General features: G+C 45.6%; 1 protein-coding gene across 1 annotated transcript in view; it reads left to right on the top strand.

The window, feature by feature from the left end:
• Window positions 1-19,277, top strand: part of Tbc1d8-9 (TBC1 domain family member 8/9) — a 105,530-nt gene that overhangs the window by 35,735 nt on the left and 50,518 nt on the right. The window contains exons 11-16 of the mRNA XM_050185598.3: window positions 5,972-6,082; window positions 7,300-7,388; window positions 11,437-11,480; window positions 14,165-14,294; window positions 15,086-15,194; window positions 16,460-16,660. Coding sequence (XP_050041555.2) covers window positions 5,972-6,082; window positions 7,300-7,388; window positions 11,437-11,480; window positions 14,165-14,294; window positions 15,086-15,194; window positions 16,460-16,660 — 684 coding nt within the window. The remainder of the gene's footprint in view (window positions 1-5,971; window positions 6,083-7,299; window positions 7,389-11,436; window positions 11,481-14,164; window positions 14,295-15,085; window positions 15,195-16,459; window positions 16,661-19,277) is intronic.

The following is a 19,277-nucleotide window of genomic DNA, read 5'->3' as shown; positions in this document are numbered from 1 at the left end:
GGGCCTTCTGGTTGCTGCAAGACCTTGACAACTCGGAGGTTCCACCACCTAGTCTGTCGCATCCTCGCGAAGCATTCATCCAGGAAGCCAGCCAGGTTTAGGTAGGGCCTTCGGGTTCCTGGAAGACCTTCGTGACTCGGACGTTGCCTGCTTCGTTGATCCTCATTCGGTGCAGCAGTATGCAAGGTTTGCCCTCTGCAGGGGGTGCGATGCCGTCGCTGGAAGCGGCCGTGGGCCAGTGCCATCATTGCCTTCACAGAGGGAAGGGCAGTATGGGAACTCCAGCATCAGAGCCAGCAGTCGAAGAAGTGGAGGATAAAGTGACTTGTGAGCGCAAGCGGTGGTTCGAGGCTTGGCTGGGCGCTCTTGGGCGCGGCTGGCCAGGACAGGGGCCTGCTGGCGTGGTCTGAGGGACCGCACCGTTACTGCACTTGTAAACGAGATCGAGTCTATGTCTTCCTGGAAGTCCGCATGCATTCTCTCCTTGACAGCTGTGACTGTGTCTTTGTACAACTCTGGGATGATCGTCCTTGAAAACGTTGTGCAGCTTTGAAACCTCATTTTTCGACTCAGATGTAAGGCTGAACGTCAAGCGCCAGCATCCGAGCAATCCTGGTGGTTATCGCCGTTCTCTCGCGCTGCGATAGGTCCTTGCCCGACTTCAGCGCACTTTTGATGAGTGGCTGTGCACCGTCTGGTTTTCCTTGCTTCCCGCTGTCTCTCAAAAGCACACTGTGCAAAGAAAAATGCTTGTTCTTGAGATGGTTCGCAAGTGGTGTCATCTTACTCGATGGCGTTTGAAGTTTCGTTTCACAGTTTTTGCACGTTCTTGGGCTCTTGGGCCGAGTTCTTTACGAAATGTTTCAAAATGGCACTTTTCATTTGTTCAGTCATGTCACCCCTGACTGAGAGCAGGATCGTCGGACTACGTTTTCCGACAGATAATACAGATGAAATTCTGCATGTCGGTTTGGTTTCCGATAGTGAGGGACTTGGTGGTTTCGGATCACTCGGCAGAACAATGCCAACGGGCAACGACGCGAAGTGCGCGGGGGAAACGGAAAGAGAAACTGCCGCCACCTCTATTCCGCTTGCAAAAGTAGGAGAGAAATTGATTGGCTCTGAGGCCAAGAGGTGGCATGAGTGCCGCCCGCTCCAGCCACGCTGCAACACAACGCAGCTAACGCAGCATGCCGTGGCGGCCGTGGGGCCATGGTGTGCGGTTTCGCAGTTTGCAATAGCACGGTTTCAGTTTGTGCTCGCAAATTGCAGTCTCCAATTTCTCTCATTTGTATCTACAACTTGTGCTTGTGAAGGAAATGAGGCATGGTGCAGCCTGTGCGAGCGGCGCAAACAAAAGGCTGTTTTAGTCAAGTTTCACGGTTCGGCTGTGTCACGACCACAATTAAATCTGCGTGCTATCAGGTTCGTGGCATTCAAACTTTGTTTATTTTGAGTCTGTGCGCTAGATCAGGCTGGAACAGCAGAACTGAAATGTGTTTTGCATATTACCCGCCAACCAGGCTCGTCGAATATAGCAAACATTCGAGTAACTGAATACTTCAGATTCGATTGGCGAATTGAACTATTCGAGAAGTTACAATTTCATTCATATTCGTATATTCAAGTATTCGCACCCCCCTACTTATAGCAGCTGCTTTTTTCCCATTCTTCTGCGGCTGTTTTGCATGCCACAAACACATCATCCACTGTCAAAGGCAGTGACACTGCAGGATTGTCACTGACCTGCAAGGAGTTTATCATACATTCTGAAGCACAACAGTTTCAATCTGTGATGGCCCGTTAGCATGAATCCACCGAAGACCGCAACAATATTCCCAGACCGTCCATCGTCCGTGGCATGGTCCATGGTGTAAAGAATCTTATGTGCACTCGTTTTACGCTTTATACCGTATTTACCTGCGTAATGAATGCACTTTTTTGCCCAATGTGCTGAAGCAAAGTTGGGGGTGCATTCATTATGCAGGGTAAATTTCACGGAGACATTTTTGGAACAGCGGAAATTGAAAAGTAACATGGTAATGATTTGGAATATACAGAAGATAACTTATCATTGCAGTAAAAATGCATGTGTACCATTTGCAAACGTAAACTTCGCTACGCTTCGGAACCACCAGACCTACTGTTCAGGTCGCTGGCTGCTTCATCCACATTGTGGTTCCACCATAGAATAAAGAACAGCGAAACTGAACGCGTGCTCCTAACAGCAATCTCCGATCGTGCCCCAGCTTGTTCTCACAGCCGCTTTCGGCTGCATGCTATCATTGCAAGAATCATGTTCAAGCACACGCGTGTCTTGACAAGCACGATGTGTCTTTTCCTCGACAGTCCTGCTCATCGGCATGTCAAAGTTCATCGGTGTCTGATCAGCATTTCTGTTTTGTGAAGAAATAAGCTCTATGTCCCGCAGCAGGCGTATAACTCGACTGAAGGCCCATCACACACATTGAAACCCAAGGCAGGCAGAAAAGCGAGCCACAGACACGCAAATTCAACACTATGCCCACTATGCCAACCAAGTGCCGGCCGGCAATTCTTCACTACGTCTCTCCCGTGCGCTACGCCGTGCCCGGCCGCACATCCCACGTACGCACTCTCCTATTACATCAGCGTAAAGTAAACTGCGCATGTTGCAGAGTGCCAGTTGTGTTTTTCCCCTCTCGAATCTCCGAGGTGCCTTTACGCTGAAAGGATGTGTTAAGTAGTAAGTGCGCTTGCTTTAAACACGTGTGAGAGTCAAAGGTTGTACTCTCTACAAAAAGCTACAGCATGGCCATTCATTTGTGGGCCTGCACTGTAGCAAAGTTGGGAGTGCGTTCATAACGCGAGGGGAAAAAAATCTATTTTTCCGCGACTAATCTAGGGGTGCATTCATTATACGAGTGCATTCATTACGCAAGTAAATAAGGTACTACTTCTTCTAGTCCCACCTGGCTACAACAACAACTGGGAGAGCACAGTCTAGCTACCACGGTCTGCATATGCGACGCCTTTACCACAGTATGAGATCTACAGAGCAGCACGCACGTGAGCACAAACCACCACAACAAAACTGCCATTGTGCCCCGACAACATGGCCACTACAGCAAAAAATACCACATGACTTCCTCAACACTTTTCTCCTAGCACAGGGATTGGGTGAGGCCTCTCCTTAGTTTTTTCCTTTCTCCATGGCAGGCACGCACTCAGTTTCCTCTTCTGGTACCAGCAACTCTCCTTGCGGGTCATCGCATGTCGCCATTCACAGCTATCACCACCAGCAATAAGCATCTTCATCTATCTGCTTCACACCACAGCATGGTGTAGTACCATTGAAAGCATACTGCACGCATTTAATAGGTGACAACCCGAATGCATTTCCATTTGCTGCTGCTGGCAGCATGAAGTGAGCCTCATGTTTTGCTCTGTCAGCATCGCATTCCATTGTAGCCCACCAGCTCAATTTTGTTTCGGTTCGTCTTAAAAACCTATACAATAGGAAAACAACAAAGCGCGCCGCTCGCCATTCAGACCCCACCAGCTTGAGGTGTGTCGGCGTCTTCTGCCGCAACGTTTCTTGCCGCACGTCAAAAATGCCTATCAAAAGGCCCCGCCTGAAGATGCTTCTGACCCAGGCCGCATTCGAGGAGGGTGAGAACAACTGAATCCACACGAACGTGCATCTCGGGCTGTTCTGGCCCTACCAGCTCGGTGCGTGTCAGTGTCTCGTGCCACTGCAGTTGATTCTGCCAAAGTTTTTAGTAACTTCGTATTGTACATTTTCCCAGTTAGTACGTTTTTTCTTGCATTTTTTTCCCATAACGTAAGGACGTGGCTCTACTGTATTTACATGTGACAGCATTATGAGTTGACCATTAGGGGTCGAACAAGGGATGTCTCTGGAGGCTTTGTTTCGACAAGGGCACTTGTCTTTGTCAGAGCAACAACTACCTTCCTTTGCAGCGTGTATGCATGCATCGCTCACTCTCACCCACCTTCCGTGAAGGAGGAAAACAAGGAGAATAGGCTAGTGCATATAGGAGGGTGTAGGTAGTCGAAGTGTTCAAGAAAAGTAAAGAGAAATGGGGTTTGGTATTTCATGGTGATAGAGAGAAGATGGGCAGGGGTGCTTCTATTGGTTCTTCCAAGAAGTGAAGGTGAAAAAAACAAAAAAGGACCTACATGTGTTAGCAGGCATTGTCAACGCAGTGAGCCCAGTTTTCCCAGAAAACTGAAACTCTGAAGAAGGACGGTTCAGGCGCTTGAAAATCGAGCAGTAAAGTAAAAAACAAGTTTTTCTTTCAGAAAAAAGAAAAATTGTGTGTGTGTTTTTTTTAAGGAACTGACAGCTATACCCCTACCTGTTCCCTCTCTGTCACAATAAAACACCAAACCCCATTATAAAGCGAAGATTTCTTGGCCTTTTTCTGCACTTGGCTATTTGTTTCTTAACATTATTCATTTTTTAACTGCTATTGACTGTGCAGGGATGTAAAAACGCCACATTCCCTCAACCCATGAAAACGCATGCGATGGAAAACATGTGAGGGTGAGCTGGGAAGGATGATGGCTTGATGCGCACCATCCTCCCGCATGCCCGGGGTTGGAAATGACGAGATCATGGGATTGAGCATGTACGAGGAAGGGGGATTAGCTGAGCATGCAGTAACATGAGCAAGTGCGCCGTGCAGGAGGCTCCTTCCAGCTCCTTTTAAACCAGATGTGAAAGGAGGGCGCACACCGCTCTGTTTGCTTCGGTGTGGTCTCGGTTTCCTGTGCCTCTTGTCATTTTTTATGGCACGCAATATTACAGTAGCTAGCGATGCATCGAATCTTCACTATTGGCTAAGGTCTGTCCAAAAAGTGGTCCTTGGGAGTGAGAAATTTTCAAGCCAAGCTTGTATTGGTTCACCAGGGGCGTTGTCATGGTCACACAAAAACCCAGTTACTCCCAGAGCAGAGCAGCTGTAGGAAAGGGCGGTTTGATGAGTTGACAGCTGTGCTGGCGCCAGGGCGTGAGTCAAAAATTCCAGTGGCATAGGTGCACTCTCACACCACACACGCAACCACTCAGAGCTGTTTCGCATCCGCCGGGGAGGAAAATGGCAGGAAAGGGTTTCGTGCATGCTGTGCTGGTTTTGTTTCCATTCGTTCAGTTCAGTCTTGAAAAATGGATGGGACTGCTATGCGTTGTGCGTTCCTCCAAGGAACGGAGTTAGAGCCGCCTGAGCCCAGGCAATCCGACAGCAACGAGAAGATCCCGAGCTGAGAGAGCAGGAGGCCGAAGCAATCCGGCACCGTTACCTGTGGGTTACTTAACTGTGACGAAGGTCAGGTGCATGCAGGACCAGCTTCGCTTATCCCTATTTTCTGGTAGGGGAAGGGTTGGTCATTTTTGTTCAGAAACAACCGTTGCGCGGTTTCTGGAGTTCCAATTCATGGCGTTTTTTTCTCAATTCAAATACACAGAACTCTGCTCGGACCAATAGAGCAGTTAAAAATTATCTGTCAGTTCGAATTAAAAGATTTTGAATTATCTGGATTTCACTGTATTGTACTCTCACTGCCCTCGCCACTCTACCTAGTCTTTGTCACTGTTGACATGCAGCTACTTGTTTTGAACAGACTTCCCCTGAGGAAATGTTTGTGCAGTCTGTGTTTAATATTGACTTTTTTTGTTTCATAACTGTCGTCTTCAGTCAATTTTTCAGTCAGCAGTTTAGTGTTTGAAGATGCTTATGTATACTTTGTGCCCTCACCGGTGTAAACCTGAACAAACTTGCCCTGTTCACAAATAAGCAAAAATAATAATCCTATTGGCATACTGAAGGAAGCAAGTTCAATATGCTGGGTGGCATGGCTGTGTATTTTTTGGACTTGTTTCATGCGAGTTGGTCCCTGGTTTATAGACGAGTGGGGCTTCATAAACCACCTCCAATCAGGTGTCCTGATGGGGTCTTTTCGCGTGCAGGTCAAGAACCTGGTGTGTCTGGTGCTTCCCCTGCGGCTACTACAGGTGACGGAGAGAGTGGACAGCCACCACTCCCTCTCAAACGCACTTCTGCTCACCACCAGGAACAAGGTGTGTGTGCCTAGGGTATTCTGCACTATATTCACTGGTCGAATCGTTAATAAATTAAGCTATGTGGTTTAATGACCCAGAGAACTAGAGTACAATTTCAAACAGCTGTGGTTCTTTAACGTGCAGCCAAAGCACGTCACGTGTGTATTCCAATGGGCCCCCATCGGAATGCGGTTGCTGTAGCCGGGAATGTAGTCTGCAACCTCGGGTTTAGAAGCACAACGCTGTAGCCACTGAACCACAGAGGTGGGTTTAGTGAGTAAAGTAGGGCTTCAAGGCAGGCTTGGGCAAGCACTCATTTCCGAGAGTTCCTTAAGAGTTCCGTGGTAAAGGAAACAATGGCTACCGCCGTTGCAAAAGGACGCCACAGTATTGCCCGAGCAAAGCAGCCACTCTACTCCGTTCTTCAGAATCGCTTGCATCTGAATTACACATGCCAAACATCATTCTCCAGTGTGTCTGCTTAATGTTGGAAACTCCATCTTCTATTAGTTGTATTATGTGTGCACATGGGACTATGTACGAAACAGTAAAAACGGGAAAGGGAAGCCATAGTAACATGAGGTTCCCAGATTCAAAACTGAAACTGTTCCAGGAACTTGCAAAGTATAGGTAACAGGTGTGGTAAAGGAACTTTGCCGGCTTGCACTTCATTTTAAAATTCGGTTTTGTCTTCTTGCTTTTATTAACATCACAAAATGGTTTAGAATTGCTGAAACCTGATAGAACCGAAACAGCTCAGTGCACTGAGCCACAACCCTTCCCTGTCTGCTACTTGCACTGTTTTCTTTAGTTGCGAACAGGTGGCAAAGGTTGCAGTCTTTGCTGCAGCTCATACGTGGGTACAAGACTGTGTGGCTTTCTTTTTATGAATCGAGCAAGGAGTGAAGTCAAATGCTGGTATTGAACAGTCTGGACTAAAAACCATGACCTTGGTACAAATTTTGTTCAGAAAGAAAGAATTGGTGGGCACAAAACCTTTTTTTGAAGTTGTTACGATAACAACAGTGTAAGTTCACTGTAACTTTCTGCTGTGCTGACACATTCTGTTGTCACTCTCTTCCTGTGGCTCAGTATATTTTCATGGGACGTAATTAATGAGGGCAAAAACCAAACGCAGCATGAAAGGAAGAAGGGTGGCGGACATGAGACAAACGAAACTAGGCCCTCGGCAAGTTCTTTTAAGTTTCATGTGAAATGTGCCATTTGCCTTTCAGGTAAACTTCCTGCTTGCACAAGTCGAGGGGCGGGATTTCCTCATCGAGAAAATTTCCGAGCTCCTGGCCAAACTTCCCCAGCACAAGGAGTACGTTGATAACTCGTTGTTTCTGCTAAATTCCTCGTAGATACGTCAATGTTTAAAATCTGGATCATTCCTGATTAAAGTGGAAATTGCAGTTAGCATGTGCAAAGACATGTAGCGGCAAGCACTTAATCTCTCACAGTGCTTTCGCAGTGTCGTTGCATCAACAAGGACAGTGAACTATTTTGGATGCAAACTGCACATTCCCTTTCAGTGCATATTAAAGCACACTGCGCAGTTCTTTTAGGTGCAGATATAGTGCCACTTCACCTCCTATATTCATGCCGTATATTCCTGGCCTTAACCATTGAAGGGGTAATGCAGCACCTTTCATGAAATGTGTGGAACCTGTCTGATGTTCGAGCATCGCATTGCAAACCTTTTGCAACAAAAACTGCCACACCCTGGCATCTTGCACCTCTGCTGAAAGCCATGCAAGGCACGCATGCGGAGCAAGGCATACCGCTTCTTGCCCATTATCGCACTGAGCTCTTGCACTGAAAGGACCTCCGTGTTATGGTGTAATAGCCTCTGTCATCCCGCCCATTTGTAGGCCGTAGTAATATTAGTACAGTGGTATCGTCCTCCAACACCAGATGGTGCCGCCAACCTACCTATGATGAGAAAGATACAAGTGTTAATGATAGGCTGAAGATGTTAGTCTAGCTGATCACCTGGCATGCTACTTCTGGTGCTGGGCAACAGTGATGAGGTTCTCTGCTCTTACTTTTTGTGGAGTAGACAGTAGCCATCGCATTTACTCTTGCATAAAAGTGAGTATAAAAAAAAGTGCATGGGTTTTTCAAACCATGACTCATTATTGCATTTGTCTGTCTGAGCTCGCAGTCTGGCGGCGTTCATTTAAAGGCTTGCCGGTGCAGCAGAATCTGGGTAATATGATCACCCCTTATAAAAATTTTTGAAATTTCCCGGCTCAAGTCCATTAGCTTACAACGTTCTAAATTTCAAATCTTGCAAACCGTGTTTCCTGCCGTAGCGAACAATATGAACAATTGAGCTGTGCGATTCGCGACGATAAGAATCAAGCCACCAGCCCTCCCCCCAGAAATATACTATAAAATTATAAAAGGAAAGCTTTGTAAAAAAAAAAAAAGGCTACTTGTCGGCCGTTTTCAAACACTTTGCAGCTTTATCAGGAGCCGGCAATCACATTATCCAGTCTTGTCACATCAAAACCGGTGGTATTCACTTTCATGAGAAGCCTTATCTCTGTGTTCCACACCATCCCTCGCATTCAGTGACCTATAACAATTCGAAACTTTTCTACCTTTGCACTCGTGAGATCACATAATACAAAGTAGCTTCGCCGCCACAAAGAAAAGTAAGCAGATTCTATTAGCTTGCGCAAATCATGTGCTTATCTTATCACCATCAAGTAGCAGCTAGGGTGCAGCAACGGATGAAACTTGAGATAACCAGGTAGATCTTGAAATGTCAACTTCCGAACACACGAAGAGTGCAGCACACTGCTGCCAAAATGTCTGCAAAACAAGCACAGCAGTGACTCAAATTCGCATGAGCCAATAGGAGTGCTCCCTGTGCACCACGTGACTGCAGCAGTGAATTGCAACACTAGTTTTCTCTTTTCGCGCTAATTTTTGTTGGTTTTATTTCTGCATGGAGAAATACAGCACTCCAGCTACCTGAATATTCGATCTCGTGTTTACAGCAATGCCAAGAAGGTGATGCTGTGTCATTGAAAAGCCACTGTTACATGATCAGCGGTGCGATAGCACCTCTCAAAGCCCGATTTTCTTCTCAATTTCGAAGATGACTCATTAAGAAAGTGCAATTTTCTTGAAATTCTGCTGCATATTTCTTCCAAATATTTCACCATGATATGAAGGAAAGTCTTAGGATCGTGGAAAAAGAATGTAAGAAATTGGACATTTTTAGCAAGTCGGCCATTTTATTGCCATGTCTCCCCTAATTTCCCATTTTTTAAAGCGAGTAGCACTCTGCCTACTTCAGCCATTTTGAGCCTATCTATCCATCTATATATCTAGCCTCTTATGACAACCCATTGACACAAGTTGTCTGTCTGCTTGGGCCGTAGGTATGTGATCCTTGTCGTGATGCCGTCGTGGCGCTTCCATTGTTGTCATTCCAGCTTCGTAATCTTACTCTCATCATGCCGTCATCGTCATGCCTTAGACCTTGACCCACTGGTTTAAGTTGTCTAACAGCTTGAGCCACTAGGTATGGGCTCCTCATCGTGATGCCGTCGTCGGTGTTATATCTCTGTCATTCCAGCTTTGTCGTCCGACACTCGTCATGCTATCGTTGTCACGCACTGGTGTTCATACAGTTGTCATGCGTTCGTTGTCACACCACCATAGTGATGCCTTCGTGATCATAAAGTCGTCGTCATTCCAGCTTTGTCATCCAACTCTTGTCATGCCGCCATTACGCCATCGTCGTTACACTGTCATTTTATCACTGTCGTCACTTCAGTAGCGTCATCCCATTGTCGTCAGGCCATTGTCATCATCCTGCCTTCTTCATTCTATTGATTTCAGTCTTTCATCACCATTACATTGTAATCATACTGTCATATTCAATTGTCATTAAGCCACCTTTGTCATGCCGTCATCGTCAGACAGTCACTACTAGTGCTCCACTGCGAGACTGTCACTGTAATGCTGTTGTGGTCATGTCACTATAGCTTCATTGTGTGACTCTTGTCGTGCTATTGTTGTCATGCCCTTGTCATCATACACTCGACAACATCCCATTGTCCTCATGCCATTGTCGTGCCATCATTGTTACTGTATTGTAGTCATGCATTCCTTGTCATACCATCGTCAGCCTGCCTTCACGGTCATTTGATTGCGATCATTGTAACTTCGACATCTGACTCTCGTCATGCCGTTGTCATACTGTTGTCGCCATGCCATCTTTGTCATGCTGTTGTTCCACCATCTTCATCACTTCGGTATCATCATCCCATTGTCGTCATGCCATCGTCATACCACCTTGATCATTCCATCAGCGTCATTCTTTCTTCATCACTCTATCATAATCATACTGTCATCATTCAGTTGTGATTATGCCGCCATTGCCATGCCTCCGTTGTCATAGCTTCATCACAAAGATGCTATCATGCATTTGTCGTCATACTGTCATTGTCATGCCATCTTGGTCAGTTGTGCCATCGTCATTCGTGCTTCATCCAATAGTTGTCATACCATCATCATCGTCACATCATCGTTGTAATACAGTCATCATCTCATTGTCCTCACGTTGTCGTCATCACATTATCATCATTATATTATTGTCATAATTTAGGACTCCACACCTCATGTTCGTCATGCCATCATTGTTGTGTGCCTTTTTCGTTCTATTCATATCATTTCTTCTTCATCATTTCATCATCACTACATTAACGTCATACAGTCATCGTCATGCCTCCATGCTCGTGACCCGCCGTGGTTGCTCAGTGGCTGTGGTGTTAGGCTGCTGAGCACGAGGTCGCGGGATCGAATCCCGGCCACGGCGGCCGCATTTCGATGGGGGCGAAATGCGAAAACACCCGTGTACTTAGATTTAGGTGCACGTTAAAGAACCCCAGGTGGTCGAAATTTCCGGAGTCCTCCACTACGGCGTGCCTCATAATCAGAAAGTGGTTTTGGCACGTAAAACCCCACAATTTAATTTTATTTTTTCCATGCTCGTGGGCAACCTAAGCCATCGAGTGCTATACGAAATTGGAACAATATCGTAGTATGTGGCTTATAACCGAAGCTACGAAAGTCTCAGAATTACCACTTCACGTATTAAAAAAACTTGACTGCAGGAATGTGGTCTGTCGCTACATTGCTCAATTGCTATTTGCATTACTGTCAACGGCCATTGTGGCATGAGTTCTGCTGTAATATTTTGTCTTTGGGTGGTACGAATTTTGGGTGACAAATTTTTGTGCCATCCTGGGAGATTTTTATCAACAAGGTTCTACTGTGTAAAAATTTTGTTCTCTTATTTCATGTAGTTTGTAAACCATTACCATTATTTTTCTTTCCACGCCCTCTAGAATTCCTTGTCCAGAGGAAGACAGTACCTCCCTTGCGTCTTCAAGTAAGTGCGCAGCTTATTTGATATCCTCGGAAAAGAAAATATAAAACAAGCTGAGTCAGTCATGTGGTGTGTAGAGGAGATAACCTGTGGCCTATTACAGTGATAGAATGAGTGTCAAGGGAAAGTAAGTGTAATCGTGAATGGCGAAGGATTCGGTGGCATGATTAAACTGAGATTAAGGAATACGTCAGCTGACACATAAGGGTGATCGAAGATTGCTCGGAGATGCCTTCGTCTTGCAGGTGGACATAACAAGAGGATGTTGAAGACGAGGAATTTCTTGCAGGCATTGTTACATTGTCCAAATGGGCTAATACTATAACAAAAGATTAAAATTTGTTCTTGCGAAAGGGTATTTCTGGCAACTGTCTGGCCAAACAAACACTGCAAGAAATGTGAGCTGCTTTTACTGCACCAAGCACTTGTCTGCTAGGAATAGGGCTATATATGTAACATCGTGCACGAACAATTTGGTAAAGTAAATAAAGAATCATCACCAGGTAGGTTTGAACCAAGAACCTCCCTTAGCTGTAACACAAACACTCCTCAACTACCCAACAAATGTTTTGCGATTACCGGAGAGAAAAGTTGCATTACTATAACCTTATTCTCCTAGTTCACGAAATAGTTTAAAGGGTAACATTAAATATAGCATTGCAAATATACAAGATGCCTTCTTTCATCAAGTATACGTGTTGCTTTATAGATTGTTTGGAAGCTAACACCAGCTTAGATTATATCTTTTTATATTCTGAACAATTATTCTTGTTGGTTAGGTTCTGGGAATTCTAAAAGGGTTAAAATTTGAGGCTAGAAGAGACTAGTCATTTTGGTACAATTAATCATAAAAGTAAATCTAATAATCCACAAGGTCGTTCAAAGCCAAAGGACGAAGTCTAGGTAAATTCATGGGTTTCCCATCATTTCTGTTTTGACTGAGAGTCTTAACCATGGTGCACACAAACACTTATGCAAAATCTCACTCTAGCATTCTTAGCATGAAACTGTGAGGTATACACAATGGCAGAGGTCAGATGTGTTGAGTATGCAGTTGTTTGTTGCCTTTTGTTGCATTGTTTTGTGCATCTTAAATGTGAAGCTTCATTCAATACCGCATTGTACAGCACCGAAAGGGAAAATGTATCATCCACCTGGTACACTCCTACAGAGGAAAACCCATTCTGGTTTCTCAGAAAGAAAGCTCAGCAGTTGAAGAAAAATTAAGGCTTGTCAAAGAATTGGACCTGGGACCATAATATTTTTTTTCCCCTTTTGGGAAACTTGCTTTACCTTGCAAAGTTCTGCATAACTGATTTGCCATATTCAGTATCCCTGTGCTTTGAATTGTTGTTTAGTTCAGCCTTGTCATTCTGGTTAGTTCAGATAATAGAGCAACCACTCTGGAAAAACATTGGTTCCCGGTCTTGTCCCTGGACCTGTATAAATTTTGCAGTGAAGCTCTTAAGGGGTGGTTTCATAGTGGTTTTCACGTAGGTTTGGAGGCTGGCGTGCGATGGCATGGTTCATGTCAAATGTAAAGGCAATGCAACGTGCGTCGACACCCTGAATTCACTTTGAAATGTAATGATCAATGACTATAAAATAAATGTTACCTTCCATGTAGTATCTCATTCAACTAAACGACAACTTATGTGTGCAATTTTTTTTTTTACCAGTAATCCGTAATTTTTATTTCTCGTGTCACATTATACCGGTTCCATGTCAGCCAGGTGTTTATACAGCTCTGGCAGTGGAAGCAGAAGCCATGGTGCTGCAACGCAACTAGTGTGGGAGCCCTCCCTAAGCACAGCCAGCCACGACCTTGCTTGAAAGTAGCAGCAGTTGCTGCATTCAAGCGAGGCCATGAACCCTAGTACTTCCAATTGGTGTGCGAACTTGCTTATATGGTGTTGCTATCTTTCGTGTAACACTTAACACTTGCGGTTTGGCATACATATGTAAAGAAATTTTTTTGCACGGAAGCGTGTATGCCCCTCCGTGGAATCGGCAAGTCTTAAGTCGGCGGCCACTGAGCTGGGATAGTAAAGCAAACGCCGGAGGAGGGTGCCTGGAGGTGGAGAGGGGGAGTGCACGCTGGGGAAGGTACAGAGGAGTGTGCAGTGGACCGAGGGAGGAGGAAGGAGGCGGAACGTCGCGGAGGAGGGTAGGCAGGGGCGCACCGGGTTTACGATCTCTGGCAGTTGCTACGAACTCTGTGTACACTATGGATGTATCGGGTTCCTCTGGTGATCGAGAAGCCGTGCGCCAAGCAAGACGGACGGAGCAGCAACGCAAGCGGCAGCAGGCCAAGCACGAGTCGGCCGACCCCGAAGTCATCGGGAAGTGCCAGGCAGGAGCTGATCAAAACCAGCAATAGGTGTGGGCTAGGCCTACCCAGGAGATTCCCAAAGAACGTGCTAGGTGGCTTGCGACAATGCGGGTGTGTCAGGCAAGGCGACATAGCTTAGAAACTCCGGAAAAGCACCCATGCACTTGCGTGTAACCCACGTTCACAAAGTGAAACATCACTGTAATTTTTGTTTGATCAACTGATAAGGTTTCTTTCTGAGAAACTCATATGGCTTTCCTTAGCAGCTTGGGACTGCTGTCTGGTAAATGGCATCTTGCTCCACTTTGTGGATTTGTGCAGTACTTATTTGCCATGTTGTACAATGCTGCCACAGGTTCGTCGGCATCATGGGAGCCGGAAGCGTCGCTGGCGTCACGCTTTGAGCTGCCCCGTTCGCTGGAGGCCCAGGAAGCCGAGACCCAAAAAGAGAAGCAGTGGGAGGAGCACTTTGCCGAATATGGACGGTGTGCTCACTTTGCTCTTTGAATTCAGGTTGAGGCACTTCGGAAACTCACTGCACTTGTTTTGGCACTTAACGCCCCTTTGTGTTCCTTGGGGTGTCTGTGCTATGTCGCATTCTTGTGGAGCCTCACGTGTTCTGGGTTAGAGGGCCATTAGGGTTCTGGGTTAGGGGACAATAGATAGGGGGCCAATTGTAGTAGAAGCACTTGATGCACCCACCACCGCCCATGCTATCAGTCTCACTGCTATTGCAGCCGTGTAGTTTTCTTTTGTGGGCCACAACTTTGTCCAAGAAAATGTGTTTCAACCTTTTACACATTAGGCATTCATCGTTCTGCCTGCATTCTTTCCTGTCCCCATCACTGTTGCTTTATGATGCAAAGCCACACTTCAGCCCGAAGCAAGTGGTGTGTGCACAGACATTCGACATGTCACTGTGCTTGTTCACAGCTTGTGATGCTGAGAAAAATGGTGCTAATTCTGATGTCATGTAATTTTTGCTAGCCAGCATTGTAACAGATTCACCTTTAAGTGCAGACTTTGCTGTGGTTATTGTCGTTGCTTCCATTGTTGTTGTTCTTGTTGGTGCCATCATTATTGTTGTCATTGTTGTTGTTGTTGTCGTTCGCATTGTGATCACTGTTTTTGTTGTTATTGTTGGCATCGTGATTGTGGCAGTCGTTGTCATTCTTGTTGTGACCGTCCCCATCATTGTTCTTGCTGCTGTTGTCATTGCTGTTCTTGTTACTGTTTTTTTTTTTTCTAATGCTTTTGCTCTCCTCATATTGCCCAGGGGCCTGTGTACCTATCGTACCAGCAAGGCGCAGGAGCTGGTCTTGATGGGCATTCCAGACAGCCTCAGAGGCGAGCTCTGGATGCTGTACTCGGGAGCCATTCACGAGGTACACGAAATTAGTTTAGTTTCTCCCAAAGCTTCAAATTCTTCTGGACTGAGCATGTGTTTGGTCTTCTGGCTGAGGCCCGCTCTGGGTGGCTGTGGCATTCTGCTACAAAGCATGTTTCAAACTGCGACGAACGCATTCCAGTGGGGGGCGAATACAAAATGGAGTATCTGCTGAGCATTGAGCACACATCAGAGAAACCATGGTCGCCAAAAGTAGTTTAAAGCACTTTACTATAGCACTTCTTAGTTCCCCTGTATTGTGTCAGGACATTAAACTCCGTAGATAAATCGGTTGGTCTTTTGGCCAAGCTCCTGTTGAGTCTTGCCAATCTTTTTTATAAGAGCGTAAAGCTACAAGACACAAAAGAAGAGGCGTTTGGTCTACTGTTAGTGGGAAACACACAGTTGATATTCTTGCTTTAATTACTGCTTAGATACGGCATTACAGTCCATAGACATATTCTTAACCCACTCTGGTTGCTTAGTGGCTATGGGTATTGGGCTGCTGAGCACGAGGTCGCGGGATTGAATCCCAGCCGTGGCGGCCGCATTTCGATGGGGATGAAATGCGAAAACGCCCATGTACTTAGATTTAGACGCGCGTTAAAGAACCCCAGGTGGTCCAAATTTCCAGAGCCCCTCACTACGACATGCCTCATAATCAGATTGTGGTTTTGACAAGTAAGGGGGTGATTTCATGCTATTTTGGTTAAGCAGTACTATCGTTTAGTACATATTTTTTCTGAGCTCCAGCCAACTACGGTTCAACGAGGTTTCGCTTCAGTTTGCAAATTTCATTGGATGTGGACACTGGCTGCAATTTACATTGGCCATGCATAGAACAATGCTATATACACGATGAGGCAACGTCGCCCAACTTAAATCTTCTCCAACAACACCTTGTGGCTTCCTTTTGTTGATCTTAAGCGAGCTACTTCGAGCGCTTCTCTAGTACATACAGCATGGAATGCACGCGTTACTGCCATATCTTTTACTACACTTTTGTCGTGCTCGTTCACTTAAAGCATCACAGCATCAGATGCACACCTAAGGCCAGTTGTCACTGTATTACCCACTTTAATTTTATGAGCTGCGACAGCTTCTCATTACTTCAACACACTTGGCATGCAGGCCTTTAAGAAATTGGCAATATCAAATGCGTTTTCTTTTTTCTTCTTTTTGTGGTGCAAAAGTTGGCCCCTCGTATGATATTCAGGTTTGTGATATTCTTTTGATACACCATCCTCATCCCGTTGGCTACAGCTGGAGATCCATCCCGGCTACTACCGGCGGGCAGTGTCTGAGAGTATGGGCAAGCACAGCGTGACCAGCGATGAGATCGAGCGTGACCTACACCGCTCGCTGCCTGAGCACCCGGCCTTCCAAAGCCCCCAAGGCATCAATGCCCTGCGGAGGCTTCTCAACGCCTATGCATGGCGCAATCCAGCCATTGGGTACTGCCAGGTATGCACTTCATTTCCAGTACTGAAAGTTGTACCAGGGTCCTTCAATACTTTGTATCTGGTCACAAAACTTCCACGTAGCGCTAAAGGAGAGCTTCATATAACGCCAGTGGTGGGCAGTATCAAAGATACATGTATCTTAGACACTATCTTAGATAACGTATTTTCTCGAATCTAACGTGCACTTTTTTTCCAATAAAATGGGTCCATAAATTGCGTGCGCGTTAGAATTAAGTACGACCCTAAATTGCATTGCCTATCGCCATCGGCATTTCAAAATGGCCACCTCGTACATGCTTCGAGCCTAGCTGCTGTAGGCCGTGGCTTAGATTAGTCCACCGTCAGTCTTCCCATTTTCTACTTTTGCTCTATCAGCATGGAAGTGCCGACTGCGAAGACTTTCCAAGTTCATCACAATGTCGCAATTAAAAGGAAAGTGATCACGTGTGTGGAGATCGACGGAAATCAGACCGCATCACGAGCGTTCGGAGTTCCCAAAACTTGCGTGCAGGACTGGTCCAAACAGGAGAGGCGTTCTACTCCGGCGGCTGCACGGCCCTTATCTTGAAAGCGATCTGCTATGGAGGCAGGTCTATGCGTCTAGGCGCATCGTGCTGTGTTCTCGTCGCCTAGTTCGCGTTGAAGCAAGAGGCTGCACAGAGGGCAGTTTGCTCACTCCTGCTGCTGCACTTCATCACTCCAGTGTTTTGAGAAAAAGTTTCCGCGGCACTGAGTGAGACGTGTTCACGCTTGCTTGTACTTGTGTGGCACCTTGCTTGTTAATTTACTTAGCAAGCGAATGTTTAAAAGTTTATATGGCCGATAAAACTACCTACTAACCTTACTTTTAGTTTGACTGTCTACTAATTTGCTATCAAAATCAATGCTTCGCCTTTTGGGCAAAACTGCGTCTTTATTTATTTATTGCAACTTTAGTGCATTTGGAGTAACTCTTTGTTTTTCCAAATAAGAGAAAGTTGTATTTCTCTATGAAGGAATGACTTGCATGGTGCTGTAAAGGACTTCCGAAAGAAAGAATGAGTTGCATGGTACTGTAAAGGGCTTCTCTTTTTTTTTTTAAGGTCATGGCAAACGGGTGCGCGTTACAATCGAGGGTGCATTAGAATTGAGTAAATACGGTACTCTTTGGGTATTTCTTATCTGTGTCATGATACGTGGGGCAAGACATGTATCAGTATCTGTATTTCCGATACATGAAAAAAGGTGTCGTGTATCTTAACATACAAGATACTGCTGTCGCAACATCACCATGCGAAACCATAAACGTTGGCTAAACTCCACTTCACAAACTGATACTGCTGCCACTAAGCCACTTAAATAAAACTAAAGGCAGTGACATTCATTTACCTTTCCGCCAGAACCCTCCAGCGAGGCCAGGCGATGAGGTCTTTGCGTCCCTATTGGTGGAGTAGAGTTAGTGGTGGAGCTCATGCTGTCTCGACAAAAACAAGTGTACGAACGTCTGTGTGCAGCCAACCTCTTGTTTCCTAGATTTTTTTGTTTTTAGTTGCGTCGGTGCCACTTGCGTGTAATCACCGTGGTGTGCTGCGTGTGCCAATGCGTGTGGCGTCTTTTGCATAAATTCTCATGCCGCTATAGTGTCATTATTGAAGTTTCTCTCTGGTGGTGCTTTGTCACGAAGTCTGCAGATTGCAAGAGTGTGGTTGCCTGGCATCCAGCATCTTTCACAAAGTGTGTCCGAACGCAACGAAAACAAAAACGAAAAAAAACTATTTTTTTGACCTGAACGAAAAAACATAGCTGGAATGTTATGTCTTATTTTGTTTCGGAGGGAAACTAAAATATCTTTTATCGGTTTTCGGTTCAAGAGGAAAGTCGGTAATTTGGAACAACCTACATCAGGCAGCGTCAGCGTTGATGCACATTTCAGGCAGGGATAGTGTGAGCGATAGCCGGTCGAGCGCTCCACAAACCTAAGCCTGTCGCTCGGTACGCTAGCAGAATAGCATCATAGAAAAACTCAGGGCTTGTGCACAGAAGAGCTTATTGTTTTGTTTTCTACGGGTGTAACGCTTTCTTATTGAAGTTTTGTTGTTCGTTTATGTTCATTTAAGTTGGTTTTATTGGAACAACGGTCTCTCAGTTCAGCAAGTGTATACAAAGGCATGCTGCTTCTAATATCTTGCCCGATGCCTTGGCTCATGGCACTGAGCATGATCTCAAAACTCATCATTCATTTATTGAGAAAAATAATACTTTGCATGCAAGAACCCATTATGAACTGTTACACATAGTTTTCTTTTTTTCGTTCTGGAGCAGAACCAAACGGAAAACATTTCGTTCTGACAGCCTGCAAGTTTCACACATTGTTCCGGAATGAAAATACCTTATTTACTCGAATCTAGGCCGACCCCGATTCTAAGCCGACCCCCTAAAGTCCGAAGCCAACAAAAAAAATATATTACCTCGAATATAGGCCGAACAAAAAAAAGTGAGGACAGCGTTCACAAAATGCAAACAGCATTTATTGAATCTGAACGTGCAGAGCTCATTCAACGTCGTCGTCGCTGCTAAACTCGTCGCTGTGTTCCTTGTCACTGTCACCTTCAAACAGTGCACTATCTTCGGTACCGTCA

Source organism: Dermacentor andersoni, chromosome 8 (genome assembly GCF_023375885.2).
Source record: "Dermacentor andersoni chromosome 8, qqDerAnde1_hic_scaffold, whole genome shotgun sequence".
NCBI classification, from domain to species: domain Eukaryota; kingdom Metazoa; phylum Arthropoda; class Arachnida; order Ixodida; family Ixodidae; genus Dermacentor; species Dermacentor andersoni.
The sequence above is the reverse complement of the archived record's forward strand: the minus strand, read 5'-3'. Positions and strand labels throughout refer to the sequence as shown.